Source organism: Rhinatrema bivittatum, chromosome 10 (genome assembly GCF_901001135.1).
Source record: "Rhinatrema bivittatum chromosome 10, aRhiBiv1.1, whole genome shotgun sequence".
NCBI lineage: Eukaryota > Metazoa > Chordata > Amphibia > Gymnophiona > Rhinatrematidae > Rhinatrema > Rhinatrema bivittatum.
This window is the reverse complement of record NC_042624.1, coordinates 59,173,532-59,197,928: the sequence shown is the minus strand read 5'-3', so window position 1 is coordinate 59,197,928 and position 24,397 is coordinate 59,173,532. Positions and strand designations below refer to the sequence as shown.

The 24,397-nt window shown below is 42.0% G+C and overlaps 1 protein-coding gene across 1 annotated transcript; it reads left to right on the top strand.

The window, feature by feature from the left end:
• Nucleotides 1–209: 209 nt before the first annotated feature.
• On the top strand, nt 210–23,682 carry LOC115100279. Its single transcript, XM_029618658.1, has 3 exons — nt 210–450; nt 19,787–19,817; nt 23,009–23,682. Exons 1-3 carry the CDS (start codon nt 268–270, stop codon nt 23,446–23,448), a joined length of 654 nt encoding a protein of 217 aa, XP_029474518.1. The 5' UTR covers nt 210–267; the 3' UTR covers nt 23,449–23,682.
• Nucleotides 23,683–24,397: the final 715 nt, after the last annotated feature.

Below are 24,397 nucleotides of genomic sequence, written 5' to 3'. Positions count from 1 at the left end.
GCCAAATGAAAGTAAAACTTCCTTGTCAGTTTCAGAGGGAAACTTTGACTTATCACTTTCTAAGGCTGAAGTGATGATGTTATGAGACAGAAACACACACACAAGCCACGATGCTTCCCCAATTCCCTGCCTCATTTACTTATGACGTTTTTGCTCTATAAAAAGCCCAGAGCATCCTAATATTTTTCAGTCTGAAATTTGACTTTGAATAGGCACTGGATTTTCAGCTCTTCTGCGGTTGTTGTTGCTGGCAGTGATTTTCTCTTGATGACTAATAAGGAGGCTGAAACTCTCTCCATGGACAAGCAGATGTTTCTGCAGACCAGAGAAAGGTCACAAAGGACCCCAAGGATCACCTGTGGTCTAGTGCTCCTCTGTGCTGTTTTTTCCATGGTACTTTCAATCCTGGTTGCTCTGCTCTGCTGCTTTTTCCTGCTTTGGTTGTCACAGGTAAGCAAAAGGTAAAGCCGCTGAAAAGTTATGTCATGGTATCTAGTGACTGGTTACAGTTATACAGAGCGAATGTTCGTTTTTTCTTTTTCTTTATTTCCTGGCATGGTGATACAAAGTGGTTATTCTAATTCACGTCTCAGAACTATATTGAGAATTTTAAGGCTCTGAGCACAGCAGATTTTGGAAGACCCTTTTGAAAGGTTTCAACACACATTTTATTTTTAGAATCACATTTGACTACAATATGTGCATTTTTTTTCTTTACTCTGAAGGAGAAGCAGGATTGCAAGGAACACAATACTTCTCTTTGTAAGTTTCATAATCATAAGAAATACTATGGACTGCAGGTCACATTGCAGGCTGCAGCCTAAGCTTCAGACATAACTGGAGGTGAAAGATATGAATCCTTTATTTAAACAGGGACTTCAGAAACAAAAAAGCTATCTTTCACTCATTTAAAAGACACCAAGGGTTAAGAATTTCCCCAGTTGGGGTGGCCAACTTAAATCCTCAAAAGCCACAATGAATATGCATAAGATAGATTTGCATTCACTGCCTCCATTATATGCAAATTCATAGTAACATAGTAACGGTGGCAGAAAAAGACCAAATGGTCAATCTAATTTGTCCAGCAAATTTCTTATGGTAGTAACTGCTGCTCCATGCATGTTATCTCCAAGCCTTATGTTAAGGATAGTGATATTTACAATCAAAATTAAGCAACTGCCAAACTCATGACAAAATTACTGCTAGTAACATTTTTACGGGGTGAGCAAACTTTTTGATAATTCATACAATGCTGCTTGAGTGTGCTTTGCTTTTGGACTTGGCTGTAGAAGCAGCCCTGTGCTTTTCTCTAATGTCTGAGTATCAGTTCCCGGACCATAAAAGTCAGGGCCCAGCGTTGGCTGTCACCCGAATCCATTTCCTCTTTTACCCCTACTGATGGTAAAATGATGGTTAAGGGTAGTAACTCTTGCTGAATAGTGCACAGGATGACCTTTTAGAGTTAGGATCGTTGGAAATACATACACTATAATAATAAAGACCAACACAATCCAAAAGTGAGAGGTTAATATATAAGATGCATACAATATGACTGTTGAAAATCAAGACTCGAATGTGACCATCACACTAGGTTTCATCGTATAGTAAGATACTTTAGATCTCTGCCTTATGCATAATCATCGGTCAAAAGTTCAATTTTTTAAAATATTTTCAAATTCATATGCCACAGTGAAAGTCCATCAATACTTTTATATAAGATTCTATTGCTCAATAACCAGATATGCTTGAAGTGTGAACTTTCAACATAAAAACCACGATCAGATGAGTGCTACATCTGGTTATTGTAATGTTTTCAGCAGATGTAATAGTCTCAGCTTGGAGTATCCTGTTTTAATTAATTTGCTTATGCGATTTTTTCATTGTAAAGTTCTCATCAATCTGTATTCCTAGGTCCCGTACTTGATCTGAGGGTGTAATGTTAAAATCACCCAGGTCTAGGGTTGGCGGTTTGACTATAGAGGAGTTTCTCCTTAACCACACGACTTCAGGGTTTTTTTTTGTGTTTAGTGTTGGTTTCAGCTGCAATAGTTTTTGTTGTATTGCCTCCATGTATGTTGACAGAGTCGAAGCAGTTTTTTCAAATAATTTGTCGAATGGGATGTAGAATTGTATGTTGTCTGCATATAGGAAGAAATTGCTTCCTACACAGACGCAGCATATAAATTTGAATACTGAGAGTGCTGAACCCTGGCTTTATTGGACTGTGTGGCATAGCACGTACAATCTTGGGCTTGCCATAAGACAGCAGTCTAGACTCTGGTTTTCTCCACAAAAATACTTTATTGTTCAGACAACACAACAGAAAAGAGAACCTGCTTACCTTCACAGCAGGGCTGGTAATAAAAGTTCACAATTCACAGTTAAGCAGTTCTATCAAATTCCTTCTTCCATCTCCTCTGGTCTGTAGCCTTTCTGTTCCCTCTCGGGCCTGCCATTATATCCCTCTTCCCAGGGAAATGCACCCTGCACCCAAGATTCCCTGATCTTTTAAGAAGAGTCTGAGGTACACTACTTTGCAGTCTTTTATTGTATTTTATTGTTGCATACTGTATCTATTATATTATGTTTTTTCTGTATTGTTTTATCTGTATTGCTTTGATTGTTTTTTCATAATGACTTTGTTTCCTATTAGGATAAGTTATTTCATTTTCACATTTTAGTAGTATATTTATTTATTTACAAGTTCTTATATTCCACGGCCTCCAAAAAAAATTGTCCAGTGCAGATTACAAAATCATATTCATAATCATAAACAAACATGTATCAGAAATAAAATACATTCATAAATGCCTCCCCCTCATTTGGATGTGCCAAACTGTGACCTGCCTACCTGAAACATCATCACCCAGGGCTCTGATAATCAACATGCTAAGCCGCTGTGCTAAGATCAGCACGGCAGCGATGCCGAAGGCACTTGCACCACAAGGCACTTACACAAAGGAGCACAACAAAGGAGCTTACCCCTTTGTGTGCCCCTTCATGCGGACCCGAAGTGCTCTCTAACATTGCACCTTGGACGCAACTACTACAACCATGGATCAAATTTGCTCCATTGAGACTATTCTAGAATAGGGCTTTCATGGAGACCTAAGGAGTACTCCAAGAAAGAAGCAAAGAATAATCACAAACCTTGTCTTCCCCACAATAAGTAACAACTCTCCCTCACTCTCTTCCTGTTTTTACTGAATGCTCAATCTCTGTTTTTAAAAAATCCCTCTAGTTAACGATCTGCTAGATGATTTAAATCCCTCCATTTTTTGCATATCTGAAACATGGCTGAATGACAAAGATAATGTGCTATTAAGCCAAATTTCAAATGCTAACTATGATATATTTCACTTTCCTAGACCCAAATGTAAAAGGTGGAGAATTATTAATAATTAGTAAAAAAAGAACATAAACTAGTGTCTTACAAGGCAAAGATTAATCCACCCTTGAAGAGGCAATTCTGAAATCTCTTCAAATAAACTTAGGATTGGTCTACTGTCCCCTTGGCATACTACAAAAAGATTGTTCACCACTGATTGAATTATTCACTAGGATGTTTCCATCACCAGAATCTACATTAATTGTAAGAGACTTTAACCTCCCCATAGACAAAACACCAAGAACCTTAGCCTGTGAAATGTTTTTCGAAGCAATGGAAGCCCTGGGATGGTCTCAGTTTGTCTTGAAAGCCACTGATAAAGCGGGTCACACTATAGACTTAATATTTGCTAATACAAGTAATTGTCTTATCAATACCTCACACACAATACTGCCCTGGTCTGAACACTAATCAATAAAGGCAGAAATAGCCCTCACCAACCAAATCCATAGTAGCATAGATAATAAGCTTACTTGTACCTTCAGGAAAAAGATACGAGATGGAAGTACTTGCTGAAGCAATAGAAAATAAGATCCATGAACTAAATTAAACCAATTCCACATTGGCATTTGATTCCTGGGATAAGATTGTTAATGACATAGCTGAAAACTTTAGCCCTGTCCAGACAAAAACTTTTAACAAAGAAAGGAATAACTACAAACATACAAAGCCCTGGTACAATGTTGAATTAAGAAGCACTAAACAGAACCTTAGAAAATTAGAGAAACCATGGCAGAAAATACCTGTCTGCAAAATCTCTTGGCAAATATAAATCTTTCCTTACAAAATACAGTACACTAACCAATAAAGCAAAAAAAAAAAAAAAAGAGATTACTATGCTAAACAGATTCACGGGGTCATATTTAATTCTTTTTTTTTTTCCAATTATATATTTATTGATTTTTCAATATTTTACAGAACATTGTTCATGATCAACATTTACAATTATGCACAATCAAAATCAAAATGTATCCACAATTTGTATTATAATCAATAGTAATTTCTTTTTAGTCATCTTTAAAAAGAAACAGAGGCATTAGAAACTAAAGGGAGATAATCAAACAGAAATAATTTTTCCAGATACCTGCACTTTATTCGTTGGATATTGGGGATAATGTGGCTGATCTTCTTTGTTCAATAAAATTTTTTAAATGATCGGGCATGAAAAAGATATAAGTATCTTGTTGTTTTTTAATTATACATTTACAGGGATAACGCAGGGTAAACGAATATCCCATAGTAATTGGTTCTTGATGAAACTCCAAGAAGCTTTTTCTTCTTAATTGTGTTACTACTGATAAATCAGGAAAGATCTTAACCATGGATTCATGAAAGGAAATGGGATATTTACTAAAGTACTATTTCATTACTTTATTCAAGTCTATTAAATTCATAAATGAAACCAAAAGTAAACCCCGGGTCAATAATCTGGTTACTTGTACTTTCTAGAAAATTTGTGAGGTTCCCTTGAAAGGGAGACTCCTCTGTGTTCAAATTGGGGTTTCTCTTTGGTAGGAAATAGCAATAACTAATTTCAGGCAGTTCATTTTCAGAGAAACACAATACATCTTTAAGAAACCTCTGTAAAGTTTCAATTGGAACTTTGCCTGCTATACGAGGAAAATTAAACAGACGAAGATTCAATTGTTTAGTGTTATTCTCAAATAATTCCATTCGCCTCAATAAGAAATCCCTATCTTTAACAATAGCCGCTTGAAATTCAACATTCTTTTTCCCCATCTCCTCTAAAGATTTAATTCTAACTTCTGAATTATTTAATGCTATTTGGATATCCGATATTTCCTGAGTATTTTTCCCTACAAATGAATCCATTTTCCTTTCTAGCCCCTTTAAATTGGATGCCATCAATGCCATCATATCCCACAATAACTCCAGCATAACCACTGTGGGACGTGTCAGAGTCTCTGAGATATCCTCATTAGCTATAGCTTGATTTTCTTTGTCTAACTCAATTTCTTGAGTAGACTGTGCCCTTAGATCTTTAATCAAGCTCAGATTAGTTCTTTCCTCACCTGAATCTCCTGCACCATTTCCAAACGATGCCTGAGATCCACTGGTGGTGGGCTGCGCTTGTGAGCCTCCCAGAGTCCCCTCAACAACTCTCCACTCAGGTGGTAGTCCAAGATTAGGGCTCAGCGAAGCCTCCTCCAGAGATTCAGACCGCCCTCCCAATTTGCCTGAATCAGCAGATTCTTTGGCTGCTGGTTTTAGTGCTGGCAGAGTCATAAATCGGACAATTTCCTGCTGTGTTAGTGAAGGTGGGGGAAGGGAGGGAAAACCCCTAACTTTCTCCTTTCTTTTTTGAAGGCATGTCCAATAAAAGAAAAAAGATTTGTACACACCTGCAGGCAGTCCGTTTACATTCAATCAGTGCAATTATTCAGCCTCTGTGGTAGCTGTAGCCCAAAAACCAAAGGATCCCCTCTCACATCTTCTCTCATCCGATCTAAGCCGATCCAAGGCGCGCGCGGCTTTGGTGGTGCACCAGCGGCAGTGGCGTGCCTAAGGACACCGAACTTGAAGGCGTCCTGTGTCGGCTCCTCCCACCGATGGTAAAGCAAGTGGGGAAATTCAAAAATCAGGAACAGCTCACCAGGGGCACCTTCGCAAGAGCACAGCTGCGCTTGAGAGCCTTCCTGACGCCGAACTTGAAGGCATCCTGTGTCGGCTCCTCCCACCGATGGAACAGCAAGCGGGGAAATTAAAAAATCAGGAACAGCTCACCAGGGGCTCCTTCGCAAGAATACAGCTGCCGGGTCATATTTAATTCTAAACTGCTCTTTGAGGTTGTTAAACAGTAGTCCAAGTGCCTGTAACTAAAATCTCACCTGAGCTAAAAAATTCTAACTTATCCATATGAATTAAAAAGCAGAATGAAAATACAAACAAAAAGCAAACTTTGAAATGTTTGTAGGCTAATGCCAGAGGTCTAAGAAGTAAGATGGGAGAATTAGAATGTATAGCAGGGAATGATGACATAGACTTAATTGGCATCTCAGAGACATGGTGGAAGGAGGACAACCAATGAGACAGTGCTATACCAGGGTACAAATTATATCGCAATGACAGAGAGGAGCACCCGGGAGGAGGCGTGGCGCTTTATGTCCGGGATGCATAGAGTCCAACAGGATAAACATCCTGCATGAGACTAAATGCAAAATTGAATCTTTATGGGTAGAAATCCCTTGTGAGTCGGGGAAGACTATAGTGATAGAAGTATACTACCATCCACCTGATCAAGATGGTAAGACGGACAGTGAAATGCTAAGAGAAATTAGGGAAGCTAACCAAATTAGTAGTGTGGTAATAATGGGAGACTTCAAGTACCCCAATATTGACTGGGTAAATGTATCATCGGGACACGCTAGAGAGATAATGTTCCTGGATAGAATAAATGATAGCTTTATGGAGCAATTGGTTCAGGAACCGACGAGAGAGGGAGCAATTTTAGATCTAATTCTCAGTGGGGCACAGGACTTGGTGAGAGAGGTAATGGTGGTGGGGCCGCTTGGCAATAGTGATCATAATATGATCAAATTTGAATTAATGACTGGAAGAGGAATAGTATGCAAATCCACGGCTCTCGTGCTAAACTTTCAAAAGGGAAACTTTGATAAAATGAGAAAAATTGTTAGAAAAAAACTGAAAGGAGCAGCTACAAAAGTAAAAAGTGTGCAAGAGGTGTGGTCATTGTTAAAAAAAAAAAAACCATTCTAGAAGCACAGTCCAGATGAATTCCACACATTAAGAAAGGTGGAAAGAAGGCAAAATGATTACCGGCATGGTTAAAAGGGGAGGTGAAAGAAGCTATTTTAGCCAAAAGATCTTCATTCAAAAATTGGAAGAAGGATCCAACAGAAGAAAATAGCTTAATGCATAAACGTTGGCAAGTTAAATGTAAGACATTGATAAGACAGGCTAAGAGAGAATTTGAAAAGAAGTTGGCCATAGAGGCAAAAACTCAGAGTAAAACCTTTTAAAAATATATCCAAAGCAGAAAGCCTGTGAGGGAGTCAGTTGGACCGTTAGATGATCGAGGGGTGAAAGGGGCACTTAGAGAAGATAAGGCCATCGCGGAAAGATTAAATGATGTTGGGGAGGTACCCGTACTGGAGAAGGTTTTCATGGGTAATGATTCAGATGGACTGAATCAAATCACGGTGAACCAAGAAGATGTGGTAGACCTGATTGACAAACTGAAGAGTAGTAAATCACCTGGACCAGATGGTATACACCCAAGAGTTCTGAAGGACCTAAAAAATGACATTTCAGACCTATTAGTAAAAATTTGCAACCTATCATTAAAATCATCCATTGTACCTGAAGGCTGAAGGATAGCTAATGTAACCCCAATATTTAAAAAGGGCTCCAGGGGCGATCCAGGAAACTACAGACCAGTTAGCCTGACTTCAGTGCCAGGAAAAATAGTGGAAAGTGTTCTAAACATCAAAATCACAGAACATATAGAAAGACATGGTTTAATGGAACAAAGTCAGCATGGCTATCCCAAGGCAAATCTTGCCTCACAAATCTGCTTTACTTTTTTGAAGGAATTAATAAACATGTGGATAAAGGTGAACTGGTAGATGTAGTATACTTGGATTTTCAGAAGGCACTTGACAAAGTTCCTCATGAGAGGCTTCTAGGAAAAGTAAAAAGTCATGGGATAGGTGGCGATGTCCTTTCGTGGATTGCAAACTGGCTAAAAGACAGGAAACAGAGTAGGATTAAATGGACAATTTTCTCAGTGGAAGGAAGTGTGCAGTGGAGTGCCTCGGGGTCTGTATTGGGACCCTTACTTTTCAATATATTTATAAATGCTCTGGAAAGAAATAAGACGAGTGAGATAATCAAATTTACAGATGATACAAAATTGTTCAGAGTAGTTAAATCACAAGCAGATTGTGATAAATTGCAGGACGACGTTGTGAGACTGGAAAATTGGGCATCCAAATGGCAGATGAAATTTAATGTGGATAAGTACAAGGTGATGCGTATAGGGAAAAATAACCCATGCTATAGTTACACAATGTTAGGTTCCATATTAGGTGCTACAACCCAAAAAAGAGATCTTGGCGTCATAGTGGATAACACATTGAAATCGTCGGTTCAGTGTACTGCGGCAGTCAAAAAAGCAAACAGAATGTTGGGAATTATTAGAAAGGGAATGGTGAATAAAACGGAAAATGTCATAATGCCTCTGTATTGCTCCATGGTGAGACCGAACCTTGAATACTGTGTACAATTCTGGTCACTGCATCTCAAAAAAGATATAATTGCAATGGAGAAGGTACAGAGAAGGGCTACCAAAATGATAAGGGGAATGGAACAGCTCTCCTATGAGGAAAGACTAAACAGGTTAGGACTTTTCAGTTTGGAGAAGAGACAGCTGAGGGGGAATATGATAGAGGTGTTTAAAATCATGAGAGGTCTAGAACGGGTAGATGTGAATCGGTTTTTTATTCTTTCGGATAATAGAAAGACTAGGGGGCACTCCATGAAGTTAGTATGTGGCACATTTAAAACTAATCGGAGAAAGTTCTTTTTTACTCAACGCACAATTAAATTCTGGAATTTGTTGCCAGAGGATGTGGTTAGTGCAGTTAGTATAGCTGTATTTAAAAAAGGATTGGATAAGTTCTTGGAGGAGAAGTCCATTACCTGCTATTAATTAAGCTGACTTAGAAAATAGCCACTGCTATTACTAGCAATGGTAACATGGAATAGACTTAGTTTTTGGGTACTTGCCAGGTTCTTATGGCCTGGATTGGCCACTGTTGGAAACAGGATGCTGGGCTTGATGGACTCTTGTTCTGACCCAGTATGGCATGTTCTTATGTTCTTAAATAGTTTTTGACATTTTACTCATTATTTTAATTCAATTATATTTTGGAATTTTGAGAATAATTTACCATGAGATTCATCATAGGCAGATCTAGCCAATTTTAAAGGTGGGCATGAGTTTCTACATTTTAAATAGAGCTCAATAAATATATTATCAGGACTTCTGGACTCAGGGTACTTCACCCCAGGAGCAATACAAGACTGCAAGGCTGGATACAGGGCAGGACTTGGGTCAGTCTGCCGCCTAGTCAGCCCCTCCCCCACAGGTTGAGCTCTTGGGTTCTGGGAGCCAGGAGGTCTTTGCCATAGCAGTATATCATGGTGAGTCTATGCAGGCAAGAGCAAGGCTGGTCAGACTGGAGCAAGGCTTGGACAGCCTAGATGGATCTGGAGCAAGGTTTTGAAGGCTGGATGGACCTGGAGCAAGGCTGAGTCCAAGTAATGGGTACAGGGACAGGACCCAGAGCTGGAACTGGGACTGAAACACAGATACAGACAAGCTGAACTGGGCAGGGATTAGAACTTGGTACAGGCTGGGTCAAGGCAATACATAGGCAACACAGGGAAAGGCTACTAAGGCTAGGACTGGAAAGGACAAAAATAGACAAGGCAGACAAGGACAGGGCTGGATAAGGATTAGACAAGACAATACAGAACAAAGAACACAAAGGCCTGAAGGCAATGATATAGAAGGCCCCTAGAATGCTAAGCATAAGGCTTGGAGGCCAGTAAGGAAGAAGAGGCCTGGAGAGGCCACAGAGCAAGAAGCAAAGTCAGGCCCAAAGGCCACAGGGCATGGTAAGGCCTAAAGTAGGCTACAGAGCAAGGTAAGAAATGAGAGCAGGCTGAGAAGCCACAGGGCAGGGTGGAAGATAGCAGAAGGTCCAAGGACCACAAGGTAAGAAGCAAGAAGGACCAGAGACCACAAGGCACAGAGCAAGGAATAGTGGCCAGATCAAAGAGCCAAGCGTAACTCCATGAAGAGGCAAGGGTGAAGCAGAAAGGTTGGGTTGTAAAGGGCTGGAGCTTGGATGTGATGGAGGCAGTGAGGAAGAACTTGTCAAGAATGGAGGCCAAGCTCGCTGAAGACTCTTGGTGGAACTGAGGCTACAAAACAGGCTGAGTCAGGATACCATTGAGGAGATAGCTCAGATAGCTCTGATTAGAGCTATTTGGAGGCCTTTGCAGGTAGGGAGACATCATAGTAGTTAGAATCAGGGAACAAGAAGGTTGCACAGAAGATGAAATTGTAACTTATAGCAAAACAACAGAAGTCAATTTTGCTATAAGTCAACAGTTAAAGCAATAATTCATTATCACTAGCTACAAATTTCAGATTTCACTCTGCATTGCCTTTTTTAAAGGCTAGCTGAATCCTAGCTGTGCGTTGATTACTAGCTGTGCACTGTACAATGTTCCCTCAAATTTTTTAAAGTCTATGTGTATAAAAATTTTTTTGTGAAACTTTTTATAAGTTGAATTCAAATTTGTGCGTTACAAGCCAGTATAATCTTTGGGATTTCTTGTACACACTCTATTTTATTTATTTATTATTTATTTAAAAGATTTAGAAATCGCTTGACTCAACGAATTGTACTACACAATTTACTTATTAAATATAAACAAAGATAAAATTCTGTTAATACAGAACAATACAGCATGAGTGGGTTCTTATGAGAATGCTACTTGAAAAAGATGGTCTTTAAAACATTACGGAACATTTTAATATCAGTTATGGAACATAATGTTAACAGTAACTTGTTCTTTTGTTTTTAATTTAATCTTTATTAATATTTTCAAATTCAATCACAGTATCCACTTTGTACAGAAATGCGGTATTTCACTTAGAAACAATATGAAACAGAGAAAGGAAAACATTGTCAAGCAGTTTTAACTACCCATTAGACCACAATTTGAGGGGGGCAGCATTGAGCAAACAAGGAGAAATACAAAGAAAACTACTAAGGAAAAGGCTTAACTCTCTACAATTGCACATTCATTTTTAGATGAACTTCTCTAGATACTGCTAACTTGTAGCAGAGCCTTCTTGGACTCAATAAAGCTTGTTAACTGTTCTGGTAGAAAAAAAAAACATAATTATCTCTATTATATTTTATGATGCATTTACAAGGGAACCTTAGCAAAAAGGTCGCTCCCAAGGCTTAAGGTTTCCTGGCGCAAGGCCAAAAAGCCTTTCCTTTTCAGCAGCGTGGCTTTAGTCAAAGCAGGAAAAATCCTAATTTTCTGACCCATGAGTGTAATATTGGATTTTTTAAAGTGGGCCCTCATAACATCACTCAGATCTTTTTCATTAATTAAAAAAAGATATCAGCAAGGTGGCTCTTTCCACTATTTCATAATTTGATGATTCAAGAAAACCAGTCAAATTCTCTAAATCAGTCGGTGCAGCTTGCATTTGTGGATTAGATCAAGTAGGCAAAAAGGAGACTTTATCCAGAGGGGGAGCCGATTCTGACGTATAATCTAATACTTCAAGGAAATATCTTCTAGCGGTAATACGAAGGATTTCTCCCACAACCCTGGGAAAATTCAGCACTCGTAGGTTTAGATGTCTTAGAGGATTTTAAATACGTTCTACCTTTCTGTTTAAAGCCCCACAGTCTTGACATAGTATATTTCACTTTCCATACTTTTGAATTTTAACAAGGTTTCCTGGCGATATATATCACTGTTCTTATTTATTATATCCATTTGGTGAGATAAAGTGTTAATTTTCAATGAACAGTTCGAGAGTGTTTTAACCATTGCTGATGCGAGGCCCCAGAGGGAATCCAAAGTGACCACCGCGGGTTTCTGCGATGCCAAAATTACTCCGGGAGTGGATGAGGGATCACATTCAGGCCTCTCACCTCCTCCAATTGCCTGGTCTTCCTCCCCTTCCAGATCCAAAACTCTGGAGACGCTCCCACCATTCCTCAAGGGGCTCAGCGCGGGGTCAGACTCCGATGCAGCTCCCTCCACTTCTAAAGCCTGGGCTCCAGCTTCGGGAGTCCAGCCAGAGTGCGGCGTCGAGGCCTCTCATGTAGCTGGAGGTGGTCGGTCATCTAGATCAGCGCTTCTCAACTGGTGTGTCATGTGATCCCGGTCTCCCGCTGCTCTTCCTTCCCAGCTGCCATTGCCACCGGGCTACCAGTACGTTCAAGCCCAGTGGGAACGGCAGTGGTGGTAGAAGAAGCAGTGGCACCTACCGCTGGCCTTTTCTTCTTCCCGTGCCCCCCCCCCCCCATCGTGACCCGGAACAGGAAGTGATACATGGTGTGCGGGAAAGAGAAAGAGCAGTGCCGCATGGAAAAATAGCAGTGGCGGGTAGCAGCAGCGGCCCCCGAGCAATCAAAGCAGCCGGTAATCGGGAAAGGAGACAGCAGCATGAGCTTCCCGCGGCCGATGGGATTCTTCTTTCTTGGCCTGCAGGGGCTGGAGGATGAGGCTGCTGCAGCTACCATTTGTGCTTGGGGGGGGGGGGGGAAAGGAAGTGAGTGAGAGAGAGAGAAGCAGCCAGCCAGCCAGCCTGCCTGTGTGTGATTGAGAGAAACTGGTCAGAGCGCTGATGTATGTGTATATGTGAGAGACAATGAAAGTGACTGCTCAGGGAGGTGACTGATGTGTGTGTGAGAGAGAAAAAGCATGGAAGTGAGAAATCTGGGTATGTCAGAAAGCATGGGCATAAGAAGCCTGGTGTTGGTGGGGGGGGGGGGTGTGAAAGAAAGCATGGGAGTGAGAAGCCTGATTATGTGAGAGAGAGCATGGGAGTGGGAAGCGTGTGTGTGTGTGTGTGTGTGTGTGTGTGTGTGTGTGTGCATGCATGAGAGAGACTGGTAGGTAAGGTGAAGGTGTGTGTGAGAGAAAGAGACTGGTGTGTGTGAATGTGAGAGAAAGAATGTGATTATAAGGGAATGAGAAGCCTGTGCACATGGAGAGCGAGCATGGAAATGAGAGAGAAACTGGTGTGGGTGTATCAGAGAGAAAGAGATTATGGGAATGAGAAGCCTGTGCATGTGAAGAGTGAGCATGGGAGTGAGAAACCTAGGTATGTGTGAGACACAGCATGGGAGTGAGAAGCCTGTATATGTGAAAGAGAACATGGGAGTGGGAAGTCTGTGTGTGTGTGTATGCATGAGAGAGATCAGGTGACTGGTGTGTGTTTGTGTGTATGTGTGTGTGTGTGAGAGAGAAAAAGTGATTATAGGAATGAGAAGCCTGTGCATGTGAAGAGTGAGCATGGGAGTGAGAAACCTGGGTGTGTGTGAGACACAGCATGGGAGTGAGAAGCCTGTATATCTGAAAGAGAACATGGGAGTGGGAAGCTTGTGTGTGTGTGTATGCATGAGAGAGGTCAGGTGACTGTTGTGTGTATGTGTGTGTGTGTGTGAGAGAGAGAGAGAAAAAGTGATTATGGGAATGAGAAGCCTGTGCATATGAAGACTGAGCTTGGGAGTGAGAAACCTGGGTGTGTGTGAGACACAGCATGGGAGTGAGAAGCCTGTATATCTGAAAGAGAACATGGGAGTGGGAAGCTTGTGTGTGTGTGTATGCATGAGAGAGGTCAGGTGACTGTTGTGTGTATGTGTGTGTGTGTGTGTGTGAGAGAGAGAGAGAAAAAGTGATTATGGGAATGAGAAGCCTGTGCATATGAAGACTGAGCTTGGGAGTGAGAAACCTGGGTGTGTGTGAGACACAGCATGGGAGTGAGAAGCCTGTATATCTGAAAGAGAACATGGGAGTGGGAAGCTTGTGTGTGTGTGTATGCATGAGAGAGGTCAGGTGACTGTTGTGTGTATGTGTGTGTGTGTGTGTGAGAGAGAGAGAAAAAGTGATTATGGGAATGAGAAGCCTGTGCATATGAAGACTGAGCATGGGAGTGAAAAACCTGGGTGTGTGTGAGACACAGCATGGGAGTGAGAAGCCTGTATATCTGAAAGAGAACATGGGAGTAGGAAGCCTGTGTGTGTGTGTATGCATGAGAGAGGTCAGGTGACTGGTGTGTGTTTGTGTGTGTGTGAGAGAAAGAAAGTGATTATGGGCATGAGAAGCCTGTGCATGTGGAGAGAACAAGCATGGGAGTGAGAGATTGGTGAGTGTGTGTGTGTGTGTGTGTGAGACAGAGAAAGTGATTATGAGAGTGAGAAGCCTGTATATGTAAGTAGAACACGGGAGTGGGAAGCTTGTGTGTGTGTATGGCATGAGAGAAACTGTTCAGGAAGGTGACTGGTGTGTGTGTGTCAAAGACTGGGAGATGATTGGTGTGTGAGAGACAGAAACTGTTCATGGGGGCATGACTGGTATTGTGTGTGTGTGAGAGACATGGGCACTAAGGAAGAGGACCATGAGTATAGAGCTTAGCTTCTACTGCTGCTTCTGGTATGTGCCACGGCCTGCATGGAAAGGGAGTAGGAGAGCTGCTGGAGGGGGTAAGTAAAGGTGGCTTTTAAAGTTTATTTTTCTTGATTGTCTGCCATTGTAATTATTTAATATTATGTGATGCTGCTTTTTTGAAATATTTTTTGTTTAATAGTTTTTATGAGTTTTTAATTGTTGGATGTTATTTTGTTCATAGCTGTTTTAAACATTTATTCTGCTTATTAGTATAGTTTTACAACTGTTTCTGTGTGGGAATCTGTAGCTGCTTGCTAGTTCTGTTTTCCTAATAAGAGATGTATTGGTTTTTAGGGCCTGATTTAATATTGGTAGTGTTGCCTTTTCATAGATAGGGTTGCTCCTGTTTGAGTGTATTCCATAACACAGGTGTAACTGTGTGCGGATTAGTTTATGTACATCACTGCAGATCCTGGGAGTATGTTAGGTCGGTTCTGTGTCTGTTACCGAGATGAGATATTTTACTAGCATGTAAGCGTTTGTATCAGTCTTATTTGTTGTGCTTTCTCAAGAGGACATGCATTGGTGGTAAACTGCTGTCTTTTCATAAGTAGGGCTATTGAGCCTGGAAGTAGAAGGAGTTTGAGTTGCTTAGTTTATGTACATCACTGCAGTGATGTACATAAACTAAGATGACACCAGAACCAGAATATCTTTTTTGTAGGGTGAGTTGTATGGGGAATGTTATAATTCTGCTTTACATCCATTACTGTGGGTCGGGGGGGGGGGGGGGGGGGTTTTCCCGTGGATGCAAACTGTACTTTTACATCTAGCCCCGTGACGATCATGGGTCAGTGTGTCATGCATGTGAGAACCATCTGTCAGGTGTGTCCCGACAGAAAAAAGGTTGAAAACCACTGATCTAGAGGGCTGAGAGAGACTTCCTCCGAGGTCAGGGCAGGCTCTCCTCCATCCGTTCCAACTGTTGGATCTCTCGCCCCAATTTTCACAATCGTACCGGCACACTGTAGAATCGTTTTTTGCCCGACAGGGATCGTGAGGCTTGAGGAGTAGGTCCTCACTCTCCTTTTCGAGGCATTAGTAATGGATGAAAAGAAAAAGTTTTCAGGAAATCTCAGGAGCGAGCAAAACAGTGTAGCTGTTCAGGTCGCCATCTTGGCTCCTCCCCCTCTAGTAACTTGTTCTAAAGGGAAAGTACAATTACGAGTTGCAGCTAGTTTAACAATTCTAAAGACGGTAAAGTTAGTTGCATTAAAATGGAAGAACATAATACGCAAGCAGGATGATAAATTGTTAACATTGTTTTACCCTGTGCACAGGGTTCATGACCTGTGTGTGCTCACACATGTACCCAGCTTAGAGGGAACAATGGAGCTGTACAGTAATAGCTGTAAAACTAATATATTTTTATATAGGTTTACACAAAAGTACACTACTACCGCTCCAGCTTCTACAAAACGCTGCTGCACGGATTCTAACACACACAAAAGTGACCACATCACCCCTGTTCTTAAAAACTTGCATTGGCTACCTGTCGCCGAAAGAATTTCTTATAAAACCCTCACCCTGATCCATAAGGCCCTCCACAACCAAGACATGCACTGGTTCTCTGATCACCTCATCTTTCACAATTCAAACAGACCGATAAGGCAGCAACACAAGGCTACCCTCATTATTCCCTCACCCAGGCAATCTAAACTTGCCTCCACTAAAGCTCGGGCACTATCTTTAGCTGGGCCTGCCCTCTGGAACAAACTCCCTCCCTTTCTGCGGCAGGAACCCTGCCCAAAAAAATTCAAACACAATCTAAAAACCTGCCTCTTCAAGCAAGCATTTGCATAACAGCTTTCCCTTTGGGCCTTTTGCCACTTGTAATTTAACTTCTTTTCTCTTTATTTAACCACACGTTTTTCCTGTAAATAGCTCCCTCCTTCTTTCCCTATATTGTATTTTATTTCTCCCCCTTTTCTAAACTTTTGTAAGTTAATTGATGATTCTCTCTGTTAGTAATATTATGTATTCATTCCTTTTTGTTTATTGGTTCCAAGTTTCTCTGTAAAGCTCAGTTAGCTATATGTTGTTTCATGTAAACCGATGAGATGTTCCCAACATTCATCGGTATATAAAATCCTCTAAATAAATAAATTTGAAAATGACTGGCATGCAACAGCTAAAGGACCTCCTGGGGATTTGGGGTGGCTGGCCAGGGGTGCCCAACTCTGGTCCTCAAGAGCCACAAACAGGCTAGGTTTTCAGGATATCCACAATTAATATGCATGAGTTAGATTTGCATAAAACAGAAGTAGTGCATCCAAATCTATTTCATGCATATTCTGTTATGGGAGTCTCTGTTTAGTGGACCCTTGGGCCGACCTGCTGGAGACTGGGAAAGGTGGTCAATGTCTCTAATGAATAGCAGGCCGGGAGGCAGATGTTCAGGCAGGACGTAGATGCTCTTCACCCTGGAAGCTGGTACTCCCCCGGGAGGAGCCCGCAGGAACCCAACCTCTGGGACTTAGGTGGCTTCACCCTTGGAAGCCGAAGCCCTCCCGGGAGGAGCCCGTAGGGGCCTGGCCGCTGGGACTTAGGCGGGTTGTGGATCAGGAAAGGTAACTGGAACCAGACTAGGACAGTAGCAATACTGTAACAAGGCTCGGGTTCTGGAACCAGGCAGGAACTGTAGCAGGATTCGGGTACTGGAACCAGGCAAGAACTGTAGCAGGATTCGGGTACTGGAACCAAGCAGGTACTGTAGCAGGCAGGCGGGAACCAAGCAGGTACTGTAGCAAGCAAGCAGGAACCAAGCAGGTACTGTAGAAGGCAGGCAGGAACCAGGCAGGTACTGTAGCATGAATGGAGCAACAAAGCAAAGCGAGTCACTCCGGGGCATAGCGCAACAGGAAACCGGGAGGCTAACCCGTTGCAAGGCCGGCTTATCAAGGCCACGGCGTCTGACGTCAGGAGTTGGGTGGAAACGTCACGAGTTTCTAGGCGGGAAACGGCCTAGAAAAGTGCCCAAGTGGCACACGCGCGCCTAGGAGCCGGGCGTCCATGGGAGACCTCGCAGCGGCACAGCCCCAGCGGGGATGCCGCAAAGCAGGCCTCTGGAAGCGGGAGCAGGTCCAGGAGCCCAGAGGTAAGGGCCTGGCTGCGGTGCTCGAGGCCAGAACCGCAACAAATTCATTGTGGGTATCCTGACAACTTGGCTTGTTTGTAACTCCCAAGGACTGGAGTTGGCCACCCATGGTGGCAGGCCCATCCCCTAGTTTAAAATATCCTTTGACAGCTTCCCCTATCTTAGGCACAGTACTAACAGTATGCATAGGAAAGAGAAAGCAGATAAATAATACATCAAATAAAAGCTGGCTGTGCACAATGTGATCATGACTCATGGACCTGTTTAACTGTGGCACACAGACATTTTAATGTTACAGTGAAGTTGAGAACTATTACTCAGCTTCATCCAGGCCCCCAATAATTACTTTTAAAGAAGCTTCAGGTGAATTTAGTTTTGAATAGGATCACTTCAAACCGATGTATGGTGGCAGGTTTATTGCATTATGGGTTTTCAGAATAGCCACAATAAATATGCTGCATAAGATAGATTTGCACACAATAGAGACAGGGTATGCAAATCTAACTCATGCACATTTGTCTGTTTACTGTTTTGTTTATTTTAATGTATGTTTGTCAAGTATTTTTTTGGATTCATTTTATGTTTTGTTAATTGAAGTTAGGCTTGTTTACATTATATATGTAATCTGGTTACCCGCTAAGGTCAAAGTATTAGCGGGCTACAAATTTGCTGAATAAATAAATACATTTATTGTAGATATCTTGAAAACTGGACTAGCTGGGTGCATCCTGAGGACTGGCTCTGTATTATGGTGTTATACACTGGAAGCAAAATACATTTTTCAAAGGGGAAAAAAAGGCTATTTCTTGTATAATTTGTTTTCTAATGGCACATACCTAGAATGAAAATATTTCTCATCTTCCTGGTGCATTTCCTAGTTGGGCTTTATTAGTGTGCTTATACTGTCACCTTCTGTTTGGTCTGGAAAAAGCCTGGACGAGAAGACATCCAGAAGTGACGAGGACAGACAAAATTAGCAGTAATAATGTTTTTATAATCTCTAAAACATCATGGGGGACAATTTTCAGAAAGCACATAGTGACAAAGTACAGCCTCGTCCTGGAAGACCCCCAGCCTGTCAGATTTTCAGGATATCCGCAATGAATGTGCATGAGCTAGCTCTGTCTATACTGCCTCCACTGTATGCAAATTTATCTCAAGCATATTTATAGTGCATATTCTGGAAAGTTCCCTGGCTGGGACAGGCTTGGGAACCACTGTGCTAAAGGCATGGGGGCGAGAAGGTACTTTGCCCCTGCTATTTTTGCAGATGGGGGTTAGGTCAAGAAAACTATGCAAATACAAAGGAATAGCCAATATATGCACGTAATTTTCTCCCCTGACCAACCTATGCTCCTGGGAATGCCTACATTTACAGCAGCTAAATTCCTTTTGACAGCTGCCCTCCACAGAGCAGCAGAGATGTAGTTTAATATAAGTGAATGTTGATTGGCTGTCGTCAAATGCTTTCTTAATTAGTATAATCTGGAAACCTTTGCACAAACCACAGTGCTGTGCAGTTTTTGCATAGGATTGAACTAAAATCTATTGGGGCATGAGATGTATAACCATGGCATTTACATATATAAATGCTCTGTATTGCACATGTTGGTTTACAAAATCTTTCCATCTATGTGAACTATTAAAAGATACATAGAGGTCCAAATTTAGATGCTGGCCAGCTTCGTCAAAGTTAGCTGGATAAGTTTATCCTGCTAATTTTATTTAGGAGTGCTCTTTGGCAGTTCTAAAGTTATCAGGCTTTGTTGGCTGGAAAATGCTGAAAAATAATTAGCATTTAATCAGCTAATTTAGCAGGCTAACTAGCTCTGTTATGTCCCTCAGCTAGCCATATAACTATCTAGCCAGATAATCAATTATCCAACTATCTCAAGGCTAGTCAGCAAGGAAGGAGCATCCAATATGGACATTTATTCAGCTACATCTGAACGTAGCCGGACAAATGACACTGAATATGGACCTCATAATCTTTGATAAAGAGTGCAAACATTTTTCTGAGCCTACCTTTCCTTTCTTTGCAGCCTCAAGAGATCTGTTCAGCTAATGCAAGTGGTAAGTTTGTCTATCTATCATATATGTTTCTTTTTGGCCTAATGGGTTCAATGGAAAAACCTGATTGGACTTACATTTTTAACATAGTAACATAATAATGATGGCAGATATAGAGCAAAAGGTCCATCCAGTCTGCCCAGAAAGCTGCTTAGGGTAGTAACTTCCATTCCATTCAGGTTACTCTCAAGTCTTCTCTTAAGTGTAGTGACTGCCGCTCCATGCGGGTTACCCCCATGAATTCCTTTCTTCATTTCCAACCTCTAGGCATCCGCAGTATTTATCCCATGCCCTTTTGAATTCATTTACTGTTTTTGTCCTCACCACCTCTTCTGGGAGGGCATTTCAGGCAGATAAAAATGCAATTATGAGTAGGAATGTGAACAGAAAACAAGTTGTGTTTCATTTTTTCATTTGGTTTTTGTTTCATTTGATATTTATTTTGATTAAAAAAAAAAAGGCATCAAATTAAAAGAAAAAAATATGGAAAGCAAAAGAAAAAAAACAAAAGGAAAAAGAGGCTGGGTAGTCCCTCAATCCACCAACGTAGCTTGCCTCATGCTTGGCATTCCAGTATTTCAAATGGGGCAGGAGCAATCCCCAGTTGCTTTTGTGCTGCTGGGTCCCCATTTGCAATGGCACCATAGAGCGCATGGCCATACAACAAAGTAGCAGCAGCTTCAGGACTGGCCTGCAGCCTTCTGAACATAGGACCTGGTGAGGCAGGCGCAACTGGCGACCACTACCGTGCCCCTGTTGGACTGCTGGAATCTCACAGATGGGCTAAGCTTTATTGGGGGGGGGGGGGTGAGGGGGCTGCTGGTGGCAGAAGCCTTCTGAAACTAAAAGCCCAAATCATTTTATTGAGTTTTTATTTAAGTTTTATTCTCTAGTGAAACAAAACAAGGTTTTTTGTTGCATTTTTCATTTTGTTAGAAAACAAATGCAGAGCCCTAATTATGGACAGCACCAGCAAGTACCTCTCAGCCCCTTCCTAACTCACAGAATTACGTAGAGGTCCATATTCTGAAGCATTTAGATGGATAACTGAAATGTTATCCGGCTAATGAATTTTTTGGGCACTCAGCTAGCTATCTTTTAGCTGGACAGAATTTAATCAGCTAAGTTGGGGGTGTTCCATGGCATAACTGGGAGGAATTGAGTTAGCTGGTTAAGGCCTGGATTCACCATTCTAACGCAGAAAGGTGAATCCAGCGAAAACGGGGGACAGGGGGCGCGAAGGGGAGGGGTGGGCCTGAGAAAGCCAGGAGCCTTCGCACCACCGCGGTGTTTTCACTGCCGGCTTTCGCATTCAATAGCGCCACCGTGAAAGGTGGTGCTATTGGGCGCACTACTGGCGATGATAACGGTGCTTACCTTATCACCGCCAGCAAAGACATCGCAACATCCACCTCCTCGCCGCCCCGACTCCGCCCCCGGCAAGCTATCGCACATGATAAGCAATAGAAAATGACCCCCTAAGTTATCCGGTTAACTCTGATATTCAAAACTAGCTGGTTAACTTAGCCGGCTAAGGCCTAGATTTTCCTATGGCACAGAGCTCATTGAATCCCACGATAATGGGGGCGGGGGGGGGGGGTGAAGCATGGGGCGGGCCTGCAAAAGCCGGCAGCGATCGCACCACAGCGATGTTATTGCTGCCGGCTTTCACATCCAATAGCGCCACTGTGAAAGGTGGTGCTATTGGGCGCGCTACTGGTGGCGATAACGGGTCTTACCTTATTGCCGCCAGAGAAGTTTCCGCCACGTCTGCCCCGACTCCTCTTCTTCTGGTCCCGACTCCGCCCCTATCTAGCTATCGCACGCGATAGGGATAGAAAATGACCCCCTAAGTCTGGTCAGGTCAAAGAGCTGTCCTAGTTAGCCGGCTATATTCAATAGTGCGGCTGCATTATTGAATTTAACTCCAAAGTTAGCCGGATAACTTATCTGGCCAACTTTGCTGTATGGACAGTGACTGAATATGGACCTCAATGTTAGTAACCTATTGCCGACTTTTTTCTCCACAGTTCATGAATTAGTCAATCCACTGTATGTTATTCTCATGCCAAAATATTGGGTAGGTGGGAACACTTTCCCAGGTGCTGAAAGTTGGAACAATTAAAATTAAAATGGAAAGGAAATCCTCTTCATAAGTATTGACAAGGGCAAATTTTGCTCATCTGTGAATCTGAGGCAATTACAAACAGCTCAGCAGCAATTGCAGCTCAGGTTTAACAATGAGGGCCAATGAATGAATAAAAAGAAACCCTAATGGGCCAACCTGGCAGTCTCTGATTCAGTCCCTGAGCCAGGTCTTCACCTGTTCAGCTGGGACTGGGGATGCCGTGGACGTGGGGTTCACAGCCCCGATAGTGGAGAGATGAGGGAGTCATGGCCATGATACAGGCTTCTGGAAGGAGCCATGGACATGGCTGCAATGACCAGACTAAGAGTAGCCTGATGGGAATGAAGGCACATGCCATCAGGATCCCAGCTCTGGTTCTGACTGAGCTGGAAGGAAAAGGAGACAGGAGGAACTATTTATTTACCCATTTTATTTTTCAATCTTTCTGAACTGTGTGAGGACCATTACTTGCCCTACACTCTTTTTGCTATTTTTTCACATTTCATATTGACTACTTCCCCAATTGTAAAAAAAAAAAAAAAAAAAAGATTTTTCTGAAGCAGTGTACAAAAGAAAGACGCATAACATAAACACAGTTAATAAAATAACAGACATAACATTGATGCCCTAGATGTCACAATGCTAGGCCCTGCCCATACTATACATTGCACTGTTTGAGCTCACTGGAGGATCAATACAGTTACTGAAACAAAAGAAGACTATTGAAGGATCTATCTGATGTTACTCTGGAAACACACACTTCTCTAACTTCCTTTGTATCTTTTTAAGTATTAAATAAGAAGCTCTATAAAAGGACTGCATCTAAATAAAATGCAATGACATAGTTGTGTATATCCTGTAACTAGAGAACAGTAATACTTATAGATAACTTTGAACATTGATTTTTGCACTTCGTAAAATTAATTGGGGGGGGTGGGGGTGGTCAGCTGAATAGGTTACCTAACTGCAATGTGTTCACTCAAAAGCTGCCTCCCAATGTATAGCAACCCGAAACTTTCCAGTTCTGATTCAATTAATCCTCTAACCTTAGGTTCTTCTTTTGCAGTCCAAGACACTAGTGGCATTCCTGGAGATATTATGAGATGGAATTGGAGCTTTGTGAACTGCGATAGCCACCTCACGGATGTTGATGAGAAGCTGAAGATCCTCAAGAGCGGTTTTTATGTTGTCTATGTCCAGGTGACCCACAAACCTGTGGCCAACGTAAAACTTTCTGCTGCCGATTCAAAGTTCACTGTCCACCTCAGTAAAACAACAAACGCGAAGAGCTTCATTCTCAATGCAAGAACGGAGTATGTCCCATTATCATGCCGTGACTGCACGCCCACCATTTCCATGTGGGCCCCCTATCACCTCAAGGAAAATGAAACACTCCACTTGGACTTGGAACATTATTCAATGGACAGGATCATGAAAATTCGTACTTTCTGGGGGGTTTATGAAATTGCATCTGTTTTTGACACTTTCTCGCTTGTTCAGCACTAGGGATAAAGCAGGTAGGCAGAACCTGGAGTTTTCAGGGTTTTGCTGCCTCCACCCAAATTTTGGCAACCTAGGCATCTGCCTAGTTTGCCAAATAGAAGGCCAGCCATGATGCAGGGGGAAAAGAGGAAGTGGAGTCGAACCACAGCCAACGAGGGCCTCAACTTTTATGGTCTGGGGAAACAAATAAGCATGGGGGTAACTTGCTGATGCAGCGGTTACTACCCTTAACCAATAAGCCTGATACTTTGATGCAACTCCAACATTGCTGTCTGCTTCAACCGCAAGAGGTAACAGGGAATTGGATTCAAACAGCAACCAATGAGAGCCCGATGTTTACGGTCTGGGAAACTGTTAAGCATGGGGGTAACTTTCATGGCACAGCAGATACTATCATAAGATTGCTGTGCAACTGGATTGGTCCTTTTCTGCCATCATTTCTATGTTTCTATGCAGATTATATGATGCAATCCACTGAAAATATGCTCAGCATTAGAAGGTATTCTTGTCAAACAACTGCAGAGTCCCAATGATGCAGAAGAAACTAGCTACAGGAACTACTACTATTATTATGTCGGTATATAAAAATAATAAATAAATAAATATTACTTGTTAGGAATGTGCAGTCATTTGAAATGATGTTTCCTATTTTGTTTCAATTTCGAAAGAAAAGAAAACAAAATGTTCATTTTTCATTTTGTGCTGTGCCGCCATTAAAAAAAACAAAAAACCCCAAACAGCTGCCATTTTAAATAGTTCCTCTCAGGGGCAGATCAAGGCAATCTGCTGCCTGAGGTAAGGGATGAGATGGTGCCATTCCCCTCCCTCCCCAAGACATGGCATGGCACAGGTCAAATCAGTAAGAGGGCAAAAAGGGGGTGAGGGCCCTTTAAGTCTGGCATTTTTTTGTGATTTGAAATGCTGGGGGGGGGGGGAAGGCAGGGTCAGGGTT

Coding starts and splice junctions, on each gene's coding strand:
- LOC115100279 (XM_029618658.1), top strand. CDS start 268: ATGACTAATAAGGAGGCTGAAACTCTCTCCATGGACAAGCAGATGTTT. Junction 451..19,786: donor TCCTGCTTTGGTTGTCACAG/GTAAGCAAAAGG, acceptor CTTTCTTTGCAG/CCTCAAGAGATCTGTTCAGC. Junction 19,818..23,008: donor CTGTTCAGCTAATGCAAGTG/GTAAGTTTGTCT, acceptor CTTCTTTTGCAG/TCCAAGACACTAGTGGCATT.